Raw genomic sequence first — 16608 nt, forward strand, 5'->3', positions numbered from 1 at the left:
CTTAGCTCCATAATTAATTCAAATATGTACAGTTTTCTAATGAAGTCAATAGGCTTTCCCATTCTTTCTTTACCCCAAGGTTTTCTTTGCTAATATTCAGGTAATCCCTAATATCTGAAACATTTCTGAAATTATGTTCTTATGCAGCTTAGAATAATACAGATATAGGAATGGACATGTATCAGTGAATGTTTTGTAAGATATAACTGACTATTAAGCTTTTGCTGACTAGTGGGGCAAAGGGTACCACATTTTTGGAAAGTGTAGTGATTAGTGTGTAGAGGATGTGGAAAGGAAAGGAAACAGAAAGCTACAAGATTGGTATCTTTCATTAAAATGAAAGAGGGAATAAAGATGAAAAGACAAGGACAGGAGATAGAAGAAGTTTAGGGGGGAAAGTCTTGGAGAGAAGAAAACAGATTCAAAAGAAAAAAAAATAGGAAGCAGGAGATAAAATAAATGAGTGTTACGATTCTGTAGGCACTTGTGATGGTTGTAGCCTGTGTTGTGTGAGGCCCCACAGTCCTGCCAGTAAACACTAAAGGAATTAATAAATAGCTTAGTCGTACTGCTTGTGTCACCCTGCGAAAGCCTATTAACTTATTTGAGGCTAAGATTTCTTATCTATAAAATGTTAACATTGAGCTAAGTGATCTTTAAGATTCCTTCTGGCTGTAAAATTGCGTGTTTTTGGTGGTTGGTACCTTTGGGGAACACACTCATGTGGGAAATTGGCTTTTACTGCTCACTTGAGGATAGCACATTTGGGGAGTGAGATAAATGAGCTTCCTCAGAGTAGAGGCCTTTTCTCTCTTGTCCACTGTTGTATGCCCAGCTGCTAGCCCGGTGTTTGTCACATAGTAGATACTCAATAAATGTTTATTAAATGCATCATGTAAACATACCATTTGATGAGTAGCTAGGGAAAAACAGAGAAGACTGTTGCTTCTGAAGAAGCCATTAAATGGGTTGATTTTACATCTATTCTTACTAGTTTGTCCCAGATTCAGAGAACATGGCTGCAGTTAATAGCATTCTCCTGATCATAAAACTAAGAGTGACTAAGACATGCAAAATCTAACTGATTTAGACAAATAACATAACCAGTTTCCTTCAGCTGTCTTCAAGTATTGCAGACTCAAGCTTGAGTCTGTATGGAACATAAGGAAAAAAGAGTACACATAAAATATATTGGCTATATTGCATTGAATTAAATTACTGTGTTTAGTTGACAAGTCACAGGAGACTAGAGTCCTCAGGTTGTAGAATTGGGGATACCTCTCAGTAAAAGCTGTATGATTCACTCCCCTCCCTAGTTTAGAAAGTGACACATTGTTACACCAAAAGATAAATTTAAGCAAAGCTATTTGAAACAAAATATCCAAGGCTTAGTTTGTGCTCCAGTTATTTTTTTTAAAACCTTCAGATCTTTGGAAATCTGAGACTCCCAAATTAGACTGAAAAGGAAGAAGAAATCACCATATATCTCTACTACTAAGCCATCTATTTGATGACTACTTCTCTGTCTTAGCACTTTAAGTTCCAGTTCAAAATTTGGTTTACTGTTGAGCAAATCCTTAGGCTCCTAGATATAAAAAAATACTGTAAAGTTTGAATCAAGAAGAAAGGAGACATTCATAGATAAAACAACAGCATAAATTGTGGCTCCAAGTCCTTACTCTGAAGAATCCAAGGAGAATGAAATACACAAGATGTCCTTTTTTCTGCATCACTGAGAAAATGTTTCACATTGTTTAAATAAAAATACAGGAAATATGTGTTTGAGGTCAGTTTGCCCAAATCAGTCTATTTTTATGTTCTGTAGCTGAATGGTAAACCCTGGGTTGTCTAGTGACAACTATTGAAAGATTAGCATGCAAACCTCTGGCCCCAAAAGTGTCAGATCAATACAGGGTCATCATCCTTTGAAATCTCTTAAATGTGTTAAATTTTTCTGTCTTAGAACTTTCTTTCTTTTTTTTTAAACAGTTGCTGGAACTTTATATTGGTTTGTAAAAAACAAATTATAATGAGATATATATAAATAGATTTTAAAGTAATCATATAAAAGTTAAAGCTAATTATGCAAAGTGCAGATAAATGTCTTTGTACGTCAACTGTGAATAAAAAACACAAGATTATAAAAGTTTCTTAAAGGCATATGGTTATACCTTTAAGAAATTTGAAAACAGTATCCATTTATATCATAACATGTTATTTGTTATAATCAACATAATTTATTATAAAATAGAAATTTGATAAAATAGGAATGAAAACAATATCCATTCATACTATTAAATCTCAAATTAAAACATACTTTCATTAAGGACACAGTCCATTTCGAGTGAACTGAATATATCCATATAAAATTTGCATACTGTTAGGCCATTTTAAAATGTTTTAAATTGCCAACTCCAGAAGATGGATAACAATTTCATTCCTGATGGCAATGAATTTCCTTCTTCTGAATTTCTTTATTAGGTGCACTAGGCCTTCCAATGAGGGGGATGAGCAACAATACCCCTCAGTTAAATCGCAGCTTATCCCAAGGCACTCAGTTACCGAGCCACGTCACGCCAACAACAGGGGTACCAACAATGTCACTTCACACGCCTCCATCTCCAAGCAGGTATTTATTGATGGACCAGAATATTTCTCAAAATGTATCTGTGTAGAGTAAGCAAGCTTTTTTTTTTTTTAAGTATTTGATTTTCTGGTTCAGTGCCTTTCACTGAGGGGAAAATACTTATTCTTGTTTTATTTCATAAAAAAATGGATAGATATAGTGCAAAATGTTCTTATTTTACACTTAGCATATTGGTTGTAATCCATGTGGATATTGGGGTTACTCATCTCCTGGAGAGCTTTTTCAAAAGCCAACTCTTATTAAAGGAAGATGTGCACTTCACAGTCACACCCCCAATAATTCTGATTCTTGATTTGCCATTACACACTCATTGGTATAGTAAAGTAAAACAGATGACATTGTGCATATTAATATGAGAATAATATGCATTGATTAAATGCATATATGAAATTATCCTAAGTACATTTGTGAAATACGTTTATATTTTATGTCATAATCACCCCTTAGTTCTCTCACCTTATTTATAACACCTTACATTAGTTCCACTATAGTTTGCCTTTTTTGGTTTATTTATACTGATTTTTTTAAGAGATAGAATGACTAAGCAAAAGAAAGTATTTAATGAAAATTAGAATCTAGGGTTAGACCAATTGATTATTTATAGAGAATTTTGATGAGTGATTATAGAGAGCTTATTTAGTATAATGGACTTCTTTTTCAGGGGTATTTTGCCTATGAATCCTAGGAATATGATGAACCACTCCCAGGTTGGTCAGGGCATTGGAATTCCTAGCAGGACAAATAGCATGAGCAGTTCAGGGTTAGGTAGCCCCAACAGAAGCTCGCCAAGCATAATATGTATGCCAAAGCAGCAACCTTCTCGACAGCCTTTTACTGTGAACAGGTAAGATGTTTATTGATACTGTGTATACTTGTCATTTTGGGTATCCTCAGATTTGCTTTTTCATATTTTAATGCTTTATTCTTCAGTCTTGGCTTCTGCCTCATAAATGTGCTTCATCATACATTTATATTCAAAGATTCTGTTACACATCATAATTTAACCATCTCAAAGCTCACAATACGTTCTTTCAAAAATTAGTTCCATGTTAGGAAGCATATTAAAACATGCTGCTAGAAAAGGGCTGTTATGGGGTTGTCAGTAGCCAGATGTTAGTTGCTATAACCTTCCTTTTTCAGTTAGACTGGTCACGACTTCTGTGGTAAGAGTTCCAAATTGATGCTAGGACCAGAGACAGGGTTGATTGTTATTACCACTTTGCTTTAGTTGCTCCCTTATTTGTACTTCTGAAGTAAGATATGGTGTGCTTTGGAGACTTATTTCCAAAGACTTTTTAAGACTCTGGAAAATTGTCATGTCTGAGAAATCTAACAATACGATATACTGTGGGGATTTTTCACTGTGTTTTATACTATTGTTCCATGTACTATGCGAGTAATAATTTTCATTTAGGATTTTCAAGCTGGGTAATTTAAGACTCCACCCCTCCAAAATCCAACTTGATTTGCCTATATTTTGTGGGCTAATTTTATGTATAAAATGATTTTTTTTATTGGAGGATGGGGGTGTCTTGTGCAGTTGTTATCATCTTAGTCATTTCATTTACTTTTCTTCCTATGAGGCACTTGTAAAGACAGATTAGTAGTAGATTTTGTGATTACTCTCTCATCCCATAAACTCCAGTTCTTTTATTTAGACTCATGAGTATTTCTTCAATCATTTTATAGCTCGTTTTTAAAATATTTTTTATCAAGAATGTAAAAAGTCTCATCTTCTTGACACTTTCCTAACCATCTTGGTCTTTATCATATCTTTTCACATTCTTCTAGTATTGATTGTTCACTGAATTGTATATTTAAACTTTTACCTTTCCTTGTTTATTCATACTCTAATTGTTTTTAAGAATATGTGGATTTGTAAAACTCTGCTTATTTCTACTATTGATAACTTGTATTTATGATAAAATGTTTTCATCTTGGAGCATTTAGTCTATGTTTGAGGAACGTATATCATCAGCAATTCTGACAAGTTTTTTTTTTTAAACACAATTTCTATTGATCTTCCTATTCTCTAGAGTGTTACTGTTTTACCAGCTACATATTTTATGAAAAATTATTAGTCCATAGTTTACAGTCACAGGCAGAAACTGCCATCTTCCAAAAGAGTAACTATGTTCAACACAAACACACTTAACTGTCTTTTACCAGAAATTATTTGAAATTAAAGATTTGTAGCTCCGTAGAATCTGTATTACTAATTCTTACTGAGATCTTTATTTATTTGGCCCTGTTCTTAGTTCAGTCTTGTTTTTTGTGTATCTCCCCATGTTTTAGGCTTGTGAAAAAAGGGGAGGGAATTTGTTTTTTACAAAAACACCAGTTGTGCATGTGCTTCAGAATCAGGGTTCTGTAGGCAGGTTTTTTTTCCTTGCATGTACAAAAGACAAACTCTGTTTGCTAAGAATATTTGTTTTGGAACACTGAAAGCAGTAGAACAAATCGTTACTTAATTTGAGTCAAGTAAGCATTGGTTGTCCCTGTGTGTCTTCCTGAACATGGAAGGGCAGAGGATGCAAGTTGAATTTGCCCTGGACTCTGTCAGGATCTGTGTTCTAGCTGGGACACAGAGACATTGTGTAAGAAAATCACCAGTAAGGATAGAACATCACGTGTTAAGGAAGATTAGCCCTACACTGACCTGCACATTTTTAAGGCTAGATGCTTCTAGTCAAGTTGGCTGTCCAAGTACACAAATGGTACTCTAAAACTCTTTTTCTCGAGGTTCATACATAAATTCTTTCGTTTTTGTCCTTTGATTGATTTAAGATGTTTTAGTTCTCACTTGTTCATGGAGGGGCTTTGGAGACGTTTTTTTCTCTTTTTTTTTCTTTTTTTAAATTAAGATTAAATTCAGAAAAATAAATTAGAATTGCTTCTGAATCATTGTTGTTTTATATGAGGAGATCAAAAGTTTACACTTTTGTTTTTCTTCATCTTAAAGTTAGTATTCTTACTGTATATCTAAAATTATTTTCTATGTACCCAGTATGTCTGGATTTGGAATGAACAGGAATCAGGCATTTGGAATGAATAACTCCTTATCAAGTAACATTTTTAATGGAACAGGTAAGCTTATTCTGGAGCTAGTACCCTGTGAAAGTATGGGAGATTTCTGAGATATAAGCAATTCAACATTCTAGTCTTTAGATATTTCAATTTTGTTTTTGTTTTTTTTTTAATTGCATTGAGTGGTAGAATTTACTGAGAAATCAACAGAAGTAGGACTTAATAAACAGTTAAGGAGTATTTAAATATAGTTTTCACCTGGCATGATAATTTCGTAATTCATGTTAACGTATCAGGATTATTTTGGGAGCTGTTTGCCTCAGAATTGTTTTTGCTTGAGACCTTTTTAATATCCTTAACCCTATCACTTTGTGACTTGGTTGGGGGTGTGCACTCTTGACTACAGAAACCCAGATTGAAGAGAAAGAACTCTTATATGACATGAAACACTCATTTGCTTACTAGTATAAATAATACTAATTTCGGTGTTTAACCCTTACGAATTATTGATCCATTTTACTGTAAAAGTCAAAATTGATTATTTGGAAAACTTTATACTTGACAGTAATAAAGAGCCAATTCCTGCAATCTGTTGGTTTATTTCTCTGATCAGCTTCTTGAGACAGGAAAGAACAGAAGTGTGTTGCTATTTTGCTTCAGGTCTCACCCTCTTCACCCTTGTCTCCAGACCCTTTCCTGAGAAAGGATCTAAAGGATGTGGTTATGATGGTAGGAGCAAAGATGAACAGGATTGTTGGGAGAGAAATATATGTAAAGGAAGTGGAAGGTGAAAAGAACCGTCAGTGAAATGGAGCATATGTAGAAGCGCAAGAGAAGATTTAATAAGGAAATGTCATTTGTGGCGATGGGCTTTCAATTTTTAAATGTTAATATACATTCGGCAGCATAAGTTGATTAAACAAGATTAAAACTTTGAAAAACTACTCCAAATTTTAGCATTTGTATGTGGTGGTCTTGTGTTTTAAGATGTTAAAATAATATACTTAATTTCATTGTTTCTAAAATGCACTATTTCAGTCTTTAATATTGCTAAAATTGGGCTACATATTAAATTTACTTAATTAGTATTTTTTCTCCTACTTGGAGCATAAAGTAACAATGTATGAGACACTTTATTTTTAGATTTTGAATTGGGGCTTTACACACTGCTACTGAATTTTGGAATGATCTGTGAAATTTTGTTTTAATGGAGATTATGTTAAAGATATTTCTCTAAGACTGTAAATTTGAAAATTTATTAACTCTTTTTTATTAAAATATACTCTGAATAATTCCATGTTGCAAAACCTAAAGATGTATATTAAAAGTTTATGTATGTGCATAATTTATAATTAATTTATAATCAAGTAATATGCTTTGTAATAATACATCAAATTTTAATTTCCATTGCCTTTTTCCTATGGTAGTAACTTTCATTCAGAATTCATTGACTAACTTTTTAAAACAATGAGTATGAATGATTCATTTTTACCCTTGTTAACTGTAAGGTGCTTTGAAATGTGTAATCTGTTTTTCCAATGAGAAGTACTCTTAAAGTGATAGTTGGTCTTTGATCTGGTCTTCATTATGAAATTTTTAAGAAGTAGAAATTAATTGTAAAATGAAGGAGTGTTAAAGGCTATATTACATTAGATTTAAAAAGATTAAAGGCAATGTAGTGTTCTTTAAAAAAGAAGAATGTAATATTTTAAAGATCACTCAAAAGGGAAAAATGGAATGATTAAAATAGGCAATGTAGATAAATTTCAGTCTTAAAGAAAGCAGGATTCTTTTTTAATTTAAAATGGACAAAAAAATAAAATTTATTGAGCATGTATTTATTTATTGAGCGCCTACTGTGTCATGGGTAAAATAAGCTTAGGATTTTTTTTTTTTAAATCATAGTTAACACATACCCCCCCTACTCCCTAGATGTATGTGCCCCACCTTGCCCCAGCATACAGCACTACTCCCCGGCTTATACCCATAAGCCTACAACACACTGTTCTATAGGAAACCGATAGGGTAGAGGTTGAAGTCCTTGGGAATTTGACTTCTGCCTGCCCCTCAGGTATGTTTCTGGTTGTTTATTGGAATTGCTATTATAGTCACAACTGTGAGTATCTGAGCCTCTGAGCATTTGAAATGTAGCTCATTGCAAATGATACAGTCATATCACAGTAACCTCCCTCTGCTTGCTTACATGATTTTAAGTTACCAACTTCTGCAGAGGAAGTACTTAACATCATATTCCTCACTCTCTGTTTTGAGTCTTGAAGATTTGGGATTTTTAATATGCAGGTTATTTACTGCTTTGCTGAATTATTCATCAAATTTTTTGACATGAAAGCAATTCGCAGGTACCTTATGAGCACTTAAACATGTAGCTAGTTCAGTGCTGTGCACTATTTAGGAATAAGGCACTGTCATGGCAAATTGTGGCTTGTTTTTATGATAAATGTTATTCTTTCTTATATAGACGGAAGTGAGAATGTGACAGGATTGGACCTTTCAGATTTCCCAGCATTAGCAGACCGAAACAGAAGGGAAGGAAGTGGTAACCCAACTCCATTAATAAACCCCTTGGCTGGAAGAGCTCCCTATGGTAATTAAGCCTTTTTAGTCATTGATGATAGAAACTTCTCATGCAGACATATGTGTGCACTACACACATATATATATAAATGTTTGTGCTTTCTAATCAGGTTAGTGTCACTGTTAGAAATGATATTACGAAAAGTGGTTTTTCTTAACAGAGTTCCATGATACCAAACTTAAATGCGAAGACTTTGTGTAGAAACCCAATAGAACATCCTGATAGATATTCAGAAGTTATTTTCAACTGTTGTCTCTGCCTTTGTTCACCTAAGGTGATTTTATTTTTATCTGCCATTCTCTGTTTAAATGGTTACTTGTTTTGCATTTTCTGAAGATTAATTTATCTATTCAAAAGACAGTGTTACAGAGTCAAAGATACAGGGAGATGTTCCACTCACTGGCGCAGTCCTCAGATGGTTGCAGTGGCCAGAGTTGGGTGAGGCTGAAGTTAGGAGTCTGGAACTGCACCCAGTTTTCCTCTGTGAAGCGGGGTCGGTGTCCTGGGCTGTCTTCTTTGGCTTCTCAGGTACATTTAGCAGAAAGCTAGATTGGAAGCAGAGCAGCCGGGACTCAGACCGCTGGAATCCCAGACTGGACTTCATGGGCTTGCCCCAGTCACATGTTTTTTCAAAGGAATATATTTATAGTGATTAATAATTAAGCCATGATTTCTTAATATCCACACTGCTGATTTATATCTATATACATATTATTTGCAGAGAACTTTCCTTTCCTGGGCCGACTAATGCTAATAGGATCCTGAACTGCACACCCTAATCACGTTGTCATAACTAAGGTGTAATTCATTGAGGCTAAATTAAAAAAAAGGGAGGGAAACATGGCAATACAAGTTAAAGTTGAAAATTCCTGTTGTGACAGTTACAACCTTTCTTTTTTTTTTTCAGTCAAGTAAGTTAGTGGCTTTTTGGAAAATCTGATAGGAATCAGCAGCAAAACTGAATTAAATCAGTTAGTCTGAAACACAGTGTTCTTTTCATTTTTAACAAAAAAAGATTTCCTGTGTCTTTCAGAATATGGATATAAGTAACAATATGTGAGGAAGGGAAAATTTGATTGCTCATATTCTGAAGTTTTAGAGTTAGTCTTCCAGAGAAATAAAATATATTCTGTCCTGGAAGTTGAGTAGCTACTTGATTTCAGTCCAGACTCTAATGTTCTTAACCTTTCCTCATAGGTCCATTTTTTTCATCCCTTTAATCATTCCCGTTGCTCTCCTTGGACCATCTCTAGTTTCTCCATGTCGTTCTTGAATTGTGGAGCCCCAATCTGGATATTGTTCTCCAATAAGGGCCCGACTAATGCCAAGTATAGTGGGAGGATTATTTCCCACTTCTTGCATGTTTTACATCTATAACATGGAGTCCAAGAAAATCTGAAATAATATGGAATTGTTTTGTAATTGATTGCAATTTGCTCACTCTGTAAGTCACTTATAGAATATGGACATGTTCTTTTAAATTTTATTTTGTCATTTATACTTAACTGGTGTTTATGATGTTTAATCAAGTATTTAAAGCAAGCTATTTTACCAAAACTTTTAAATTATTACCATTAGCAAATAATGTTTTTAAGCACCTTTATAAAACAGTGGAATTGTAGGATTGACACTGCCCTTTTGTTATTTTGTATGTTGAATTATTAATCAATACAAGGTTTAGCTTTTCATTGTTATCTTGAATGAATTTTTTAAAGCACACTTTCATAGAGTTTTTTTTTGTATAATTTTCAAAAAAAGTTTGGTATATTGTGAACAAAGTTAACTTTATAATCTATATTACAATATCATAAGTATCAATTGCAACTCTCTGGGTTATTTTTATTACCTAGTTGGCATGGTAACGAAACCAGCAAATGAACAATCCCAGGACTTCTCAATACACAATGAAGATTTTCCAGCATTACCTGGTTCCAGCTATAAAGATCCAACATCAAGTAACGATGACAGTAAATCTGTAAGTACCTGAAAACGATGTATGTGAGTGATGTATTTGTTTTTTTCATATTTCTCTTATGTTAACAGTTACTAAATACATTACAAAACTGTTCATCTTGAATATCTGTAATTAAGCTCTGAAGAATGTGGAAAAGCTTTGTAACTTAGAAGATAGCCTATTTTTTTCCTATTTCATATAGGTTTGCAAATTTCTGTTGAACTTCTCAGAGTTAATTTAGACTTGTATTGTAGTCCCTGTCAGCTGGATCCCATGAAGTTTGATAATATAGCCTTCTAAGGAGCTGTGTTTTCCTTGAGTAAGTTCTCTCCTTGAAGAATCTTTATACACACTTTATACTGTGTTGATTGAACCAGCTCAGCTTCCTCTTTCTGACTTAACAAGTGTGCTTATTTCTTCTACATTTTATGGAAAATAGTTTTTTGTATATGTGATGGTAGTTTTTATATGTTAAGATAATTGATAAAGAAGATTGTTGGGTAAGAACTTAAATAAGTATAAATTTTGGAAGTTCCTATGTTCCTGATTTGAATGTTGCTTTGGTGCTATCTTAGGGAATGAACTATATTTAGTGTTTAAATTAAAGCCTGAAGATTATAACTTGAAGTGTTTTCCAAAGCATAAAGCCTTGAGAGGAACAGAGAGAGAGAAACATATTTTTATGTGACTAAAGATATGAGATAAATCAGAACATTTCCCCCAGATTTCTTGTCCTTTAGATGCTTAAAACTAGATTTAAAACACAATTTCCATATAGATCTTGAAAAACAGGTAATATAAATATAATTAAGAATAGCAGAATATGAATATATAAATTTATGCATTTAATAGATTTTAATGTCACTTTTTTTCCATACTAGAATTTGAATGCGTCTGGCAAGACAACTACGAGTACAGATGGACCCAAATTCCCTGGAGACAAAAGTTCCACAACACAAAATAATAATCAGCAGAAAAAAGGGATCCAGGTGTTACCTGATGGTGGGACTCTACAAATATGTCAAAATATTATAGAATGCATTTTCCTTATTTTTTTCTTCACAGATAAGCTCGATTATTTTTTCTTTGCAGGTCGGGTTACTAACATTCCTCCAGGGATGGTGACGGACCAATTTGGAATGATTGGCCTGTTAACATTCATCAGGGCAGCAGAGACAGACCCAGGAATGGTACACCTTGCATTAGGAAGTGATTTAACCACATTAGGCCTCAATCTGAACTCTCCTGAGTAAGTCTTTTGTTTTCTTCCACATTTGTGTAAGATGCTGTTCTGCACACCTGCAGTTTTAATCTCATGTCTTCAAATTATGTCTCTGATTGCCATTCCTTGTTGCTGTTACCTGTTTACTGTTCAGATCTTTCCCTCTTCTATTAACCGCTGAAACACTGTCAACTCAGGAATATCATTGTTTTTATGATTTGGCAGCTTTGGTATACACATATATGAGGGTCCTTAAAAAGGTTCATGGAAAGTATATATTATAAATAAACTATGCAAATAGTGAAAATGTTTTTTTACATCAAAATAAACTTACTTTGTAGTTGTATTTTTTTCCATGACATTTTTGAAGTACCTTCATGTGATGCTTCCAAAATCTTAATCTTACACCAACCAAAAATGCCCTAAAATGTTCACATGTATAACTACGTCAGTTAGTAAGCCTTCTTTGCTGTGTGTTCCTTCTCCTGGAATATAAACTGTGTGAAGACATTATAATAAAAACAAAGACCTCAATCTCAAATTCTTAAATTTCTTGCCTCTTAGAATTTTATCTTTTACTATATTTCATTCCCCTTTAGTCATCTGATTGACCTTTACCAGTCCCTGCAGACATTCTGTAATTGCAAGTTTGTGTTCCCTTCTTGACTATCACTTCTATTTTCCATTTAGATATAGATATATATATATATTTTTAAGATTTACCTATTTGTTTGAAAGGCAGAGCACACACAAAGAAAAATAAACAAAGAGGGGGCAAGAGTGAGCTCATCCATCCACTGGTTAACTCAAATGCTTGCAACTGCCGGAGTTGCGCCAAGCCAAAGCCAGGAGCCTGGAACTTCCACTCAGGTCTCCAAGTAGATTGCAGAGGCCCAAATACTTGGGTCATTTTCCAACGTCCTGTAGGTGCATTGACAGGGAGCTGTGTCAAAAGTGGAATTGGCAAGTGGCAGTTTAACTGACTGCATCACAATGCTGACTCCACCTACTTCTCCTTCCCTTTCTCTATAATACTGTGGCAACCATAATCATTTAACTCCACTGAGACCTTGAAGGTACTTTTGTTTGTTTGTTTGTTTGTTTTCATTTGTTTTTGTTTTTAAAGTCCTAGTTACAGAAGAGATTTCCTGTTTGCTGGTTCAAGCCTTCAGATAGCCACAACTGCTGTGGCTGGGCTAGATGGAACCTAGGAGCCAGGAACTTTTTCCATGTCTCCTGAGTGACAGGGCTCAAGCACTTGAGCCATCTTCACCTGCCACTCTTCCATGGCCATTAACAGGGTTGGAAGTGGAGCATCCGACCCATGAAGGGGCACCCGTGAGGGTTGCCAAGATTGCAAGTAGCAACTTTACCTGCTATATTTGGCCCGTGGTCTGCTGATTGTTAACCTTTTCACTCCCTTCAATTTCCCTGTATTAAATCTTGTGACCAATCACAATTACTTAACATTTACTCTTTCAACTTTGTCCCTCTCTCTCACTTTGTTGTCCTTGAATGGCAAAACTGCAGCTATAGTTACATCCCAGTTCCTTTCCTGACGTGTGCAAATGTCTGTTTTGTGCCCAGAGCCTCCAAAGTAGACCTTTCCTTCTGCCAAACATCATCACATGTAGTATGCCTTGTCTGCTCCCTGTCCTCTCATTAGTAATAGTTTTATGCTTTTGCACATACTTAATACAAGAACTTGTGTCTTTTCCCCTTCTTTAGTCTTATCTGGTAACCATGCTTTTTATTTCTATTTTACCAAGAAAGGTGAAATAATCAGAAGATAACATCTGTACAGTTCTGCCACTGAATATTACTACCAGCTACTATCTACATATACTTTATTCTTGCCTTCCATTCTATTACTATAGTTGTTCTGTGCTTTCTGTTTAAAACAACTCATGAAAATCTAAGGATGTGAATAACAGTCCAATCTCTGCTAAACTCATTTTAGTATTATATTCACTGGAATCTATCTAGTAACTTTTTCTTGACACACATTCTCCCTTTAATTTGAGGACACCATTCTTAACTGGCTTCCCTGGTAGGTCCTTCTTTGTTTCCTTTGCTGGTTCTTTTTTTTTTTGTGTGTGTGTGTGTGTGTTAGTCCTCTATTCTACATTTGTTTGCATGATAATCTTTTTCAGAAGTCTTGTATTTTTAGTTGCTATCTGTGGATATATACAAAATCAGAGCACATCTTACTACTTTAGACTTCCGCCTTCCTGTTTTGAATCCTTGTTCTCTCCATCCTGGACACTCTGTTAGCCACTTACAAAGTATCCCTGAGTCTCTTCTCCTCCCTCCCCATCTCTTCATATGGCAATCGGGACAGTCCTTTTTGAGAGTTACTCCTTTGCTCAGTACCCTAAAAGGATGTGTAGTTTCAGCCTATCGAGTCTTGCATAGTCATTGTCTCTCCCTCATCCTTCCCTTGGCAGTCTCTCCCTTGGTTCACTGTGTTGTAGCTTCCCTGTCCTTCCTTCTGTGTAAGTTGCCCATGACACTTTCTCAGTTGATGTAGTGAAGCCTGTGACAAGGACAGGGGTTTTTGTTTTGTTTTGGGGGGGTTGTTTGTTGTTTTTGGCTAGATAATAAGTATGATTTTCTCTCTGACTTCCTTCAAACCTGAAATCTTCAATGGTGTCTTACCTGGTCACTCTATTTTAGCTATCCAACTAATTGTCTCTGTCAAAGTCTACCCTAAAATGGGCTGTTATTTGTTGCTCTACTATGCTAAGTGTTTCCCTCCTTTCAGCCTACCATTCTCAATTAAAAAGGAAGCTTCGTGTTGTTAGTAATCTCTCTTTTGTTCATGATGCATCTCAAGCTTCTGAAATAGCGCCAGTCATAGTGGATACTCAGTAAAAATTGGAAACTTTTTCATAGTGAATTTTTTTCTGGCCCTGTAATGGAAAAGTAATTTAAGAAAGATGGTGTTGAAAGAACAGTTTGAGTTGAAATCAGTTAAAAGTAGAATATTTTATATGTTAATACACTGTGTTACTAATGCTGTGTTTAAAAAATACCGAGCAAAGTAATCCTAATACCCTTTCCACATACATATTTGTCTTGGCTTCCTTCTGTGTATAGCAGGTAAAGTTGCTAAATCATAGTAAGCCCAAGAAATGGAGTTAGAACTACAGAGGCTCATTTTACATTTGAAGTCATTGTTTCTCCTGGTTTTCCTGAAATAAAATTAGAAATACTTTTTTTCTACTTTGGACTTCAAATTGGTTTTTTTTTCCCCCCTTATTCAGAAATCTCTACCCCAAATTTGCGTCACCCTGGGCATCTTCACCTTGTCGACCTCAAGACATAGGTAGGAGAATCTATTTGTGTTGAGACCTTGTAAAAAGACATTGATAACTGAGAATCAGTTAATAAGGCTTTTTTCATTTTATTATCCAGACTTCCATGTTCCATCTGAGTACTTAACGAACATTCACATTAGGGATAAGGTGAGTGTAGTTTATTATTCTACTCAGTCAGCATGAATTTCTCTCTTCTTCAGGCACTGTTTTTTTTAGCTCAGACAGCATAATATTTTTGAAATAATTAGCACTGATCTAAGGGGTATGCTCTTGTATGTCTATTCAGTTACGTGTAACAGTTGCATTATAAATGTTATAATGTTAAATGTTTTGATGATGTTATGGGTTATATTTTAAGAACAAAAGAATGTCAGAACTGTAACTGTGTATATTCAAAGCAGGCTCCAACCATAACCATAGTTGGTTACAATAAGCTAATTTGGAAAATTTGATAAATTTCCTTTTGATTTTTAAATTTAATATACTTTCCAGTAAGAGTGACTTGACTTTATACATGTTACAAAATCAGTAATTTTAGTGGAACACTATATGTATATTTGACCTCTGGCTCTATTTCCCCTGTATTTCTCTTTTTTGTTTAATTGAAATTCTAATTGTGCAGTAGTTAGTCTCACTCTGTTTTTTTTAATCTAAGGAAGGAACTGCTTGGCACTTTTTCCCTAGAAAAACCAAGAGAGTTGATTTATGTTAGGAAATAATTTTAACATAGTAAAAGAACCTGATTTAATGAGAAAAGTAGATGTGCGAGGTTTTCAAAAAGTTCATGGAAAATATACTGTTTGTTCATTTGTTTGTTTTGGCTATATTAATGAGGGAGTTACAGAGACATAGGGAGATATTCCAGCACTGATTTACTCTCCAGTTGGACCACAACAGCCATGGCCAGGCCAGGCCCAAGCACTTGGGCCATATTCTTCTACTTTGCCAGGCACATCAACAGGGAGCTGCATAGGAAGTGGAACCTTTGGTACTTGAACCAGTGCTCATACGGCATGCCTGCATTGCAGATGGTGGCTTCCTTGCAATACCACCACACTGGCACCAAAAGCATATACTCTGAAAAACATATGCATGGGTTTCAAAATGTTCTGCACTAGAATAAACTTACCTTCTAATTCTACTTTTCTGTGAACTTTTTGAAGTACCCTCATATTTATATTATTCAGGTGTGAGTGAGAGTGTTGTGAGTCTGTGCTGTGCGGTTGTGTGATCAGATGGATGCTGATGTTATTGGCAGCACAGTACATGGAAGACAGGGACATAGCTGATATTTTCTCTTTGTGGAGTGCATGATCTATTGCTATCTTCACTGAAGATCTCTTCTCCCTTTACAAAAATGTTGTAGAGCCTTTTCTTATGTGAATTTTTAAATATGCTAAATTAGGAAAATTTGTTGCATGAAGAAGTGCTGCCTGAATGAGGATAACATGAATGAAGAGAGACACTGCACTAAGAGAATGTGTGCCATCGAGTACAGGTGTAGACATAGGGTCTGATACAGAGAAAATGGTTTTGTTTTCAAGAACTTTTCATGTTTTTTTTAAATATGAAAATTTGAGATTATTAACTTACCTATAGTTTAGTTTGGTGTCTATAGTTATTTCCCTCTACCTTGTGGATGAAAATGAAAAGTTATCTTTCCTCTATTTAAATAAAAAGACCCTGAGTTTTATACTTACCATATGTGACTTATTAAAAACTCAACCAAATGATATAAATTGCTGTTGGAAATAGATTTAACATTTCTTAAGAGCCTTCTATGTATCTTACACTCTACAAAATGCTTTCATGTACTCTCACTTTCTTAGTAACCTTCTTAGA

The 16608-nt window shown here is 34.7% G+C and overlaps 1 protein-coding gene across 3 annotated transcripts in view; it reads left to right on the plus strand.

The window, feature by feature from the left end:
- Positions 1-16608, plus strand: part of LOC121167091 (CCR4-NOT transcription complex subunit 2) — a 68494-nt gene that overhangs the window by 41069 nt on the left and 10817 nt on the right. For all 3 annotated transcript variants that reach the window (XM_040996473.1, XM_040996475.1, XM_040996474.1), the window contains 9 exons: positions 2482-2629; positions 3309-3491; positions 5655-5734; positions 8154-8279; positions 10121-10245; positions 11106-11226; positions 11317-11473; positions 14713-14774; positions 14864-14913. In XM_040996473.1, coding sequence (XP_040852407.1) covers positions 2482-2629; positions 3309-3491; positions 5655-5734; positions 8154-8279; positions 10121-10245; positions 11106-11226; positions 11317-11473; positions 14713-14774; positions 14864-14913 — 1052 coding nt within the window. The remainder of the gene's footprint in view (positions 1-2481; positions 2630-3308; positions 3492-5654; positions 5735-8153; positions 8280-10120; positions 10246-11105; positions 11227-11316; positions 11474-14712; positions 14775-14863; positions 14914-16608) is intronic.

Source organism: Ochotona curzoniae, unplaced genomic scaffold (genome assembly GCF_017591425.1).
Source record: "Ochotona curzoniae isolate NIBS_2020 unplaced genomic scaffold, NIBS_Ocur_1.0 patch32, whole genome shotgun sequence".
Taxonomy (NCBI): domain Eukaryota; kingdom Metazoa; phylum Chordata; class Mammalia; order Lagomorpha; family Ochotonidae; genus Ochotona; species Ochotona curzoniae.